A 9,792-nucleotide genomic window follows, 5' to 3' on the forward strand; every position below is an offset into this window, starting at 1 on the left:
ATTTATGTTTTTCATTGCTAAAAAATGAATCATGCGAGCTTCTTTCACAAAATGTTTGTGAAAATGCCCTTACTTCAATGACACTACTCAGAGGATCATTGGGGTTAAATAAGCCAATATGCGACCTGTCTAGGTTGTACCTCGCCTCTTGCCCGTTGACCGCTGGACATGGGCATCAGCACCCCTCTCAACCTCAATGGGATAAGGGTGTAAGAAAATGGATGGGTGGCTGGAACTTGTTGTCGAGTGAAAGATCTGACCATATGGTAATTTCGGAATAGAAGGCTCTTATCTGTTGGCTAAATTAAATCCAGATGATGACTTTTTTGGCCATATTGTGTACCTGCTTTAATCTCTAAAATCATACCCAAATAAGTCCTTACTTAGTGAAATGGTAATTATCTTGAGTACAAACTTAATAATCTTAGACTATACTGATAATATGTTTTGCTTGATCTCTGCAAAGTAAAAGAATATTAACACATAACTAATGTTACTCTAATAATAAAAAGCTCTTAAGGGAAATTATGTTTTTAATTAGGTGGATGTTGGCAAAAATATGGTAAAATAATAATTTGAGTAAATAAATGTTTAAGATTGCCATTATTTGGCTTTCAGCTAACTTTGACAGTTACAAGACCATGAAAGGACAAGCTTAAAATTCATAAATTCAGAAAATATGAATTCAAAGACGTCATACCTGGTGAAGTATATTGCACAAGTAGGTTAAGAAAAGTAGGCTGCATGCTAAAAACAAATAGGCTACATGTTAGTACGATGTACACTATATAGCCTACCTAAACAAGAATGCACGCATGTTATTTACAAAAAAAATATGTTGGTCGCTTAATTAATGTGTATTTAGTGCACTTCACTTTTTCCATGTGTGCTGCTGGGCATTCCAATGGTCTTAATGGCAAGAGAAGAAGGACAAACACAAGGGAAACCTACCTTTTTGCCACCGACGGTTGCTAAAGGAAGCCCCGCTGCTCTGCTCCTGTCATTACTTCCACCAGCCAAGTCCAAGACGTTAATTCAAGAAAAGGTATCTAACTTTTCAGAAACACAAGTGTTGCTTAGGTTCTCGTAAATTTTCCAGCATCAGCAAAAGTATTTTATACATCTGTTTTAAAACAAGTTAGTCTTGTTTATAAAACATCGACTTCCTGATTGCAGTAAAGAGCGTTAGCTTACAAACTTCCAGCAGGTGGCGGTGATTAAAGGTGAGCAGATTAATGTCGTGTTCCTCTTCTGGCCACGTTTATTCCAACGAAGAATGTCGAATGAAAGCTATAGGCAACATATTTTTGTTAGATAAAAGTTCTACACATTTAGGGTCGTCATGTGGCCAAGTGGCAGAGCAGATCAGTCCTCAACACAGAGGTTCGTTTCCCGGCCCATTAACGGCATGTCTTTCCCTCCTCTCTGTTTTTCTCCCTGTCCAGCCACTGAACAAAAACTACCGCAAAACCCATTGAAAATTGTAGATTTTAAGCAGTTTATTAAATAGAGTTCTGCTCAAGTTCATGAACAGAACTCGCCATCTAAGTTTTGAACAATGCAAACTGAAATTCTTTAATACATTATGTGTAAAGAAAGTCAAATCTCAGTATTTAATTTTGTAATTGCTACTTTAATAGGAAATGTCAATTTTTTTTCTAAAATTCTATGTGCATGTCAAATAGAAGGTTTTCAAGACATGTAGCTTCTGATCACGGGAGTAATTTGCTCCTGCCATCTGATAATGTGTTGCAACAATTTTTACTTCAAGTTGGTGTGTGTGTGTGTGTGTGTGTGTGTGTGTGTGTGTGTGTGTGTGTGTGTGTGTGTGTGTGTGTGTGTGTGTGTGTGTGTGTGTGTGTGTGTGTGTGTCGCGGGGCAGGGAGAGGAAGTTTTGTTCATCCCACAAAACTTGTAGGCATACTTTTAAACTGCTTTTTTTATTTTTGTTGTAAGTAATTTTTAAACCAGCAGATGGTGCTTGCTTGCTGAGCTGTAAAAATGAAGAACACAACAGAAATATGAAAGACAACTTGAGAATTTCAGAAGGGAAAGACAGAGAGGCACTTTTTCACATTATAATTCCAAAGTATAATGCATTATATAGATGTTAGGTTAAAAAAACTGAGAATAATGGTAGTATACTTAACTGTAGCAGTAAGATAGAGGGTAGCCCATGTGAGACATGGCTTACGGATAAATATCTGAAAATGGTTCTACGGATTTTTAATTTACATTTTCTTAATAAAACAATATCTGAACAAGCATTTAACATCTCACAGAGCACTACTCAATCCATAATCTGGAAATCAAACGAAGACTCTGCAGTTCAAACTAGGATACTGCAGATCTACAAAGACATGCCAGATGGGCTGAACAAGGTGGCTGAAAAACATCACATTTCAAGTGTTTTAGATCTGTTGACATTGTTTATTTTTTTTTGTTTTAAATATTTGATATACTACCATATTCATGATGTGACCTTAACTGCTTTATACATTCCTCTCAAGCTGTTGAACACTCAACAGTCTTTTATTATTATTATTATTATTATTCATAAACATAGTAAACTTTTGAATCACTTGCTTTAGTAAAATGTGACTTCACATCAGAAATGTTACAAACAACTTAATCTAAATCCTTGCGTACACACATAAACACACCCTACAGTCCACAGCCCGCCTACTCCTCCCACTCACCCACATTCTCAAACTTGTGTTCTTTCACTCACATCTAATATGTGTTTCCATCTCATGAAGATCACACTGGCGTTCTTCAAACTGAGACAATTTCACCTGAACCCCATCTCGGGCAGTGTGCTTTTCATAACTTGTAATATAAATATTTTTTTCTTTGCTTTGGTATTTTGTATCAGAGTACAACTGTATGCAGTGGTCCCAGCAGAACAATGTCATCTCTACTTTCTCAAAACAAAGAAGAGCCGTTCATCAGAAAATTGCTGTCTGACTCTTGTCCAGTTTCCTCTGCTGCCAACACCAGAAGCCTGAGGGTAAGGCCTGATTTTTCTTATCTTGTGTTGTTAGAGAATATGCCTAAATAGATTTCATGCCAAGAGAGATACCTTAGTGAAATGTTATGATAGTTCCTGAGCAAATTTGAATGCAATAATATTTATACTACTTTAAAAGTAAAAATTGAGCCATGTATTTTGGAAAATAATTATTAAAATGTTATATTTGAGCGTAAATAGAGATGACTGTAATAGCATTTTTTTGCTTCAAATAAGATAATTCCATTGATGTTATCATAAAAAATATATAAGTTCCAAATCGTGAGCTATAGGCTCATTCTGTTTAAGTGTAATATATTAATCCTGTATTTCATATGGTGTTTTGCAATTGAAGACAAAAAGTGAAATATGTATATTTTCCTATGAGAATCAAACATTTCTGTTTCTGCATTAGATCATGGTGTATTATGTAAGACCGGCACCATGTTTTTGATTGTATAGAGATGGAACTGACAAATACATTTAACATGTCTATAAAACCTTTAAATGTCAAAAACAAACTTCAAAGTATGGTCTTTATTTATATATTTTTTTACAAACTATAAACATCACAATGATTGACCTACAATGTTTTATAATTCTTTATATTGATACCCTTAAGAAAATTTTGGTAGAAAGCTTTGGTATGACTAAGCTTATATATATTTTATATTTGTTTAAAACTTACTTATGGCATGAGGTAAGGATGCAGAAAATACCAGCATGTGAGGAAAAGCTAGAAAGGAGAAATGAAGACTGTAAAGAAAAGTGTAAAAAAATATGACTTGTTCAAAGACCACAATCATAAGAAAAAGAACAACAGTTTGGTTTAGAAGACTGTGATGGTGGGAACTCAAAGTATTTATAGATGTTTATGTCTCAGCTAATCCTAAGGGAAGCTAATATTTTCCACTTGTCAGCAGGAATAAAAAAGTCTCTTAAGGGATTTGGGAGGACTGGAGGAAGACTCAGAGACAGGAAAAACACTTTTAAGCATGAATAATTGAATAATTATTTGGACAAATTTGATAGTATCTGTTTACATGATGCCACATTGTTTAAACCAATGTGCTTGAGTCTATGATTAATAACTTTTTACCAAGTTAAGTCACATGTTGTGAGACATCCTTTGAGGGGTTGATTTCAGGGTCTGGTGAAGATCCAGAGGTTTTTTTAAATGTCTGAACAAAGGTATTGCAGTGTTTACACAAAGTGTCTGTAAGACAAAGTCTTGGCTCTTTTTCTATTTTAGACTTGCAGTTAATTGTGTTTGACATAAATCTCTTTGAGCACGAATCTATGGTCTACTTTTATGTTGAGATATTTGGTGGGCTTTAAAATAGAAGAGTGCATAATTAAAGTATCAGACATTATCTTTTTTGATATTACGTGTTCACATGAGAACAACTTAAATGTTAGATTGTGTAATTCAAAATGACATCTGTATGTGTCTGTAAAAACCCAAGTAAAATATATCAGATTATGTTTCTGATACAATAACTAACATGACAAGGCATTCAAGGATTAAGATTTTTTTATGCTTGTAAGTAACACATCTACAATAGTTGAATCCTTATGTCATCAACCTAACAGTGAATTCTGATGCTGAAGGTCGTGCAATTATTACTTTAAGCTGTGCAATTGAGCAAAAAGTTATCTTAACCAGTGACAGTGGAGCACTTATGACTTACGGTAGCTGTTATTCACTAGACTGACAATAATGTACAAACAATGAAAATTACTGAACATACAACAAAAATGATCAGGTAAATGGTTAAAAAAAACATTGCCAGTCTTCTATCGAAGCTCACCCTTACAAGAAAAAAATGTGTTAGACTTGAACATCACCACATGAGAAATGAGAAGGAGATTACTCACTTGGGTTAGCTGGAGATAGTTGTTAAAGTTTACTGACACATTTATTAGTTTTGTTTTTTATATATAACCCATTGGATTTATGTAATAAATATTGTGTGCACTACATTTTTTTTATATGTTCCATGCATTTATGTCTCTGGATTACAATAAAACCAGCACCCTTTTCCCCTTTTGTTTTTCTTCTTCTTTTCTTCTTTAGAATGTTTGTATGAAGCCCACTATCTCTTTAATTATTGGCATGTTAACCAATTTAAATGTTGTCCTTCTCTGACAAAAGTTTTTGCTTGAAATTTTCTGAAGACATAGACCACACAACCTTCCCTTACTAAGCAGGCAAAAGTGAACAAAATGTGAGTGTCCCTGCCAGAGTTATTACCTTTTTTGGATATGTTTAGCTATCTCTGCTTGTGAGCTTATTTAAGGGATCATTTCCTCTCTCCTCCTTTAACTTGCTTTGGTATGTCTGACTGCCATAAACTGTTTCATGGAACACATTAAAATGGCTCACATTATAGGTAAAATGACATTGCCAAAAGTTAAAATGTAAGCAGAAATGAAGTACATGTTAATTTATTGATAAAATTAAAAACGTTACTTTGGTTAAAAAGGGTGAGGCGAGGTTGACCCTCACTACAACAAGAATGCATGTATTTTGTTTAAATAAAAGCTAAATATATTCTAAAACCTACTTTCTCTCTTCTAGAATGAAAGGCTGCCTAGGTAAGTTTTCCATGACTTTGGATACTGAAGCACAAATAAAGTCTATGTTTCAATGCTTGCTAAAGTTTGAGGGTAACTCATAATGAGAAGTTATGTCTTTAGATTGGGCTCATCTAGCTCATCTGACGTCTACAATGACACATCAACAAATCATGCAGAGTCCTACTTTCTACGAAGGGAGAACAGACTGTCTGCAAAGAAGAAGGCAGAAGAAGAGAAGATGAACAGTGACTATAAAAAGGCAAATGCTGTGATTTGATTGTTGAGCTTTTCACTTGGAGTTGTTGTTCTACAGTAACGGTGAAAAAAGTAAAATCTGTATCAATTCTCTTGTGTTAACACAGGTAATCTATATTATAAAGTATATAATTACATGATATATTAAGCTTATGTAAAGATTTGACCTTTGCCAGCTCAAAACCTCATATCATAGATACCACCACTTCATTGTTCCCAAAATTCTTCCCTGTAGGTGAGATTTAGTGTGTTATATAGGGTGCCTACTCAACAAAACGAAACTGGCTTTCATCCAGGTTTACCCAAACACACAGTGCAAATATTATTTCTCTACAGGTTAATGTTGAAAGGAGAAATTACAAACTAATGCATGTTACATACTTTTAAATAAGTCAATCTAAACTGAACACACAGTTGTACTTCACTACAAAAATGTATTGAAGTACAGTACATAATTGTGTTGAAGTACAATTTCAATGCATTGCATAATCATTAAATATATTTAATCATCAAATATGATTATATTTAATCATTAAATATATATATATATATATATATATATATATATATATATATATATATATATATATATATATATATATATATATTCAACCGGTGTAGGTTGTGCAAGGAGGCCCTTGAGACAGTCCAGCACATCACAGCAGGGTGCAAGATACTGGCAGGGAAAGCGTACATGGAACGACATAACCAAGTGGCAGGAATAGTGTACAGAAACATCTGTGCAGAATATGGACTGGAAACCCCGAGATCAAAGTGGGAAACACCCCCAAAGGTGGTGGAGAACGCCAGAGCTAAGATCCTGTGGGACTTCCAGATCCAGACAGACAAAATGGTAATGGCGAACCAACCAGACATTGTCGTAGTGGATAAAAACAGAGGAAAACCGTTGTGGTAGATGTAGCAATACCAAGTGATTGCAACATCAGGAAAAAGGAGCACGAGAAACTGGAGAAATACCAGGGCCTCAGGGAAGAACTGGAGAGGGCCTGGAAGGTGAAGACCACAGTGGTGCCTGTGGTCATCGGGGCCCTCGGGCAGTAACCCCAAACTGGAGCAGTGGCTACAACAGATCCCAGGAACAACATCAGACATCTCAGTCCAGAAATGTGCAGTCCTTGGCACAGCCAAGATACTGCGCAGAACCCTCAAGCTCCCAGGCCTCTGGTAGAGGACCCGAGCTCAGAGGATAAGAACCACCCGCGGTGGGTGAGAAGGGAAAAAAAAAATATATATATATATATATATATATATATATACAATTAAATATATTATTTACACATGGAGAAATCAAGCTACCACAGACTCCACATTTAATTTTGTTGTTTTGTTATTTCAGTTATATCATTGATCTATATGTATTTAATTGTTGTTTATATAATCTTGTCATCGTATGCATTTATTTAACCTTGCTCCATTTTGTTTTATTTGTTTACATTTCCTGCGCTATAAAAATGAATGTGAATTTTACAGATGTATGAAAAGGCACTGGCAACAAATCAAAGGCTCAAGTCCCGACTAGAGTCCAGTAAACAAGACCTGGCTGCCATTCAGGACCAGCTACAGACTGTGCAGGTGTGCAAATTAATTTAATTTTGGGCAATTTAACAATAATAATAATAATATAATTTCACTTGAACAGAAGGGAAAACCAGATGATTGTACTTCAAAAATGCTTGAAGCAGAGAAAAAGGTACACACTCATCAATCTGATTTTGTATGTTTTAATGAAACTGCTCTATTCATGTTTAATAAATTATCATTACAGGAAAGTTGGACCCTTAAAAAGAGGATATTAGATATGGAAGAACAATTAAAGGTAATTTTTATTCACTGAGAGCATCTGTAATCAGAACTGTCCCGATAATAATAATAGCAGAGGAAGAGAGGAAGTGGGTTGTGGTCTAAGAAAGAAATTCAAATGATTGACTGAAAGCGAATATTTATACGTTTTGATGAGCGTGTTAATATTCCTACCCTGAGTGTTATTAAGCACACACAAACTGTGTGAATGTTTGTGAGACATTGTGTTGCTGATGGTTTTAGCTGGTATCACTTGTCACCATTCTGTTGTTGGCTTTGAAAGCTGTGAGTACATCAACACCACAGCCACAGTGAACAGCAATTGTTCACTGTCAAATGACAATAGTCTGCTCTGTGCTGCCCAAGAAGATTCCAACAAGAGTTTTTTGTTTTCTGTCAATAAATTGCCTTAACAAACATCGGATACTAGTCTGAAAATAAACCCTGACACAAAAGATAATGTGAGTGTGGATTGGTGTGTGTTTATGTGTGTACATGGATGATTGTTTGACTGACTAGATTTGACCAGCTTTGACTGAATAGAGACAGGAACAAAACTACATTTCAGAAATTAAGTTTGTGGCATTGTGATAATTATATAATTCCATTGGGTGTTGAGTCATAGATATTGATATGTTAACTATAGTGACTATTAACTATTGTATGATTTCACTTAACATGCATTTATTTTTAAATTAATTTAAGCAATAAAAACTATTGATTGATTATGTGTATGTGGAGTTTAACTAAATCAAGAATACTAAATTGGAGGACCAACTTTTTTTAGTCATCATTAAAGCCACCAAAAGTTAGTTTTGATGAAACTGCTTAAAAAAGTAATTTAGGGTTTATTCACAGAAGTCTTTTGGTCCACTTGTTTGGTGCTCACCAAAAATTGACTTTTTTTGTTTTGTGCTGTTCATTTCACATTGTGTTTTTGTCTGTAAATAGAGTTTACTTTGTAAGTAAAACCATGTGTGTGATGATCACTACTCCCATTGGACAGAAAGGATAGAGGGCAGGACAAAGCACAGCCCCCCCAAAAAATAAACTTTGGAAGTGCTTTGTGCTGCATTTCTGTTGTGCATATTTGTGCTGTTGTTGAAAATATAATACTGTTTTGAATGTCAAGAGCAGCTCATACAACTAAGGTTCCACAATGTGATTTTCTAACTTTGGAATGGCATCAGCAAATACTGCTGCAAGCTGAATGAGACCAGATGCTCTGCACCTCCTTACCCACAACATGCTGAAAGCAGCATTGCTAAGCAGAAAACAACAAATTAGTTACAATTTCAGTACATGCAGAAGCAGCATGAGCAATACTGAAGGACTCATTTTAACTATAATGCTAAGGAGTTGTGACTCATGAGGTTCAAATAGATGTTTATTTCCTGTAGTTGGTTTGAATCAGTCTGATGGTTTTAGCTGGTATCACTTGCTAAAACCAAGTTTGGTTTTAGCAAAAGTGAGTCTTAGGTCATTTGCTCCACACGAGGGTTCACTTGAGTGTATTCAAACCTGCATGAAAGGTCCAGACCAATAGAGGAAGCAAACTCTAGTTCATTTAAAGAAGCTCAAATATGTTATGTGTGAAGACCACTGTACAAAGCTATCTTCACATAAACCTCATTATAGCGACTGCAAATACTCATCCATCAAGTAGACCCACTTAACCTTGCAGGGTCATGGAGAGAGCTGGTTCCAGTCTTCAGCAGTCATTAGCGAAGACACTCTGGAAATGTAACCAGTCTTCCAATTAGCTTAAATCTGAACTTTATGCTTGTTTAGGCTTTTCTGTGCTTTTTGTCTTCAGGTGAAAGCTGAGCTGAAGCAAGAAAACCAAAGGCTGAAGGATGAGAATGGGGCTTTAATCCGTGTCATTACTAAACTCTCCAAGTAAAACAGGAAGCAGGCAGGGGAGAGAAAGGGGGGACACATAAAAAGCTATTTTTAAGTCCAGTAAAGGAATAAACTGACCTCTGAAGTAACATATGAAAGGACTGTGGTTATGCCGATTTTCTCTAAACGTAAGGTTTCTTGTACTTTTTTGTTGTGTGAAATATTAATAAAATGCATCTACGAAAGGCTGTTGTTCTGATTTTGTAAAGCACATGTTTTTGTAT

The 9,792-nt window shown here is 35.3% G+C and overlaps 1 protein-coding gene across 2 annotated transcripts; it reads left to right on the plus strand.

Annotated features, from left to right (window-relative positions):
• The first annotated feature begins 773 nt into the window (after positions 1-773).
• LOC129372748 (protein phosphatase 1 regulatory subunit 12B-like) lies at positions 774-9,753 on the plus strand. Of its 2 annotated transcripts, none has more exons than XM_055050218.1 (8): positions 774-1,045; positions 2,876-3,010; positions 5,592-5,608; positions 5,711-5,849; positions 7,337-7,438; positions 7,506-7,556; positions 7,632-7,682; positions 9,483-9,753. In XM_055050218.1, the coding sequence occupies exons 1-8, from the start codon at positions 905-907 to the stop codon at positions 9,567-9,569; spliced, it is 723 nt and encodes a 240-aa protein (XP_054906193.1). In that variant the 5' UTR covers positions 774-904; the 3' UTR covers positions 9,570-9,753. The 2 variants fall into 2 exon arrangements, with proteins under 2 accessions (XP_054906193.1, XP_054906194.1); XM_055050219.1 differs by lacking the exon at positions 774-1,045 and adding an exon at positions 1,144-1,223.
• The last annotated feature ends 39 nt before the right edge of the window (positions 9,754-9,792 follow it).

Source organism: Poeciliopsis prolifica, unplaced genomic scaffold (genome assembly GCF_027474105.1).
Source record: "Poeciliopsis prolifica strain line A6 unplaced genomic scaffold, Auburn_PproV2 SCAFFOLD030, whole genome shotgun sequence".
NCBI lineage: Eukaryota > Metazoa > Chordata > Actinopteri > Cyprinodontiformes > Poeciliidae > Poeciliopsis > Poeciliopsis prolifica.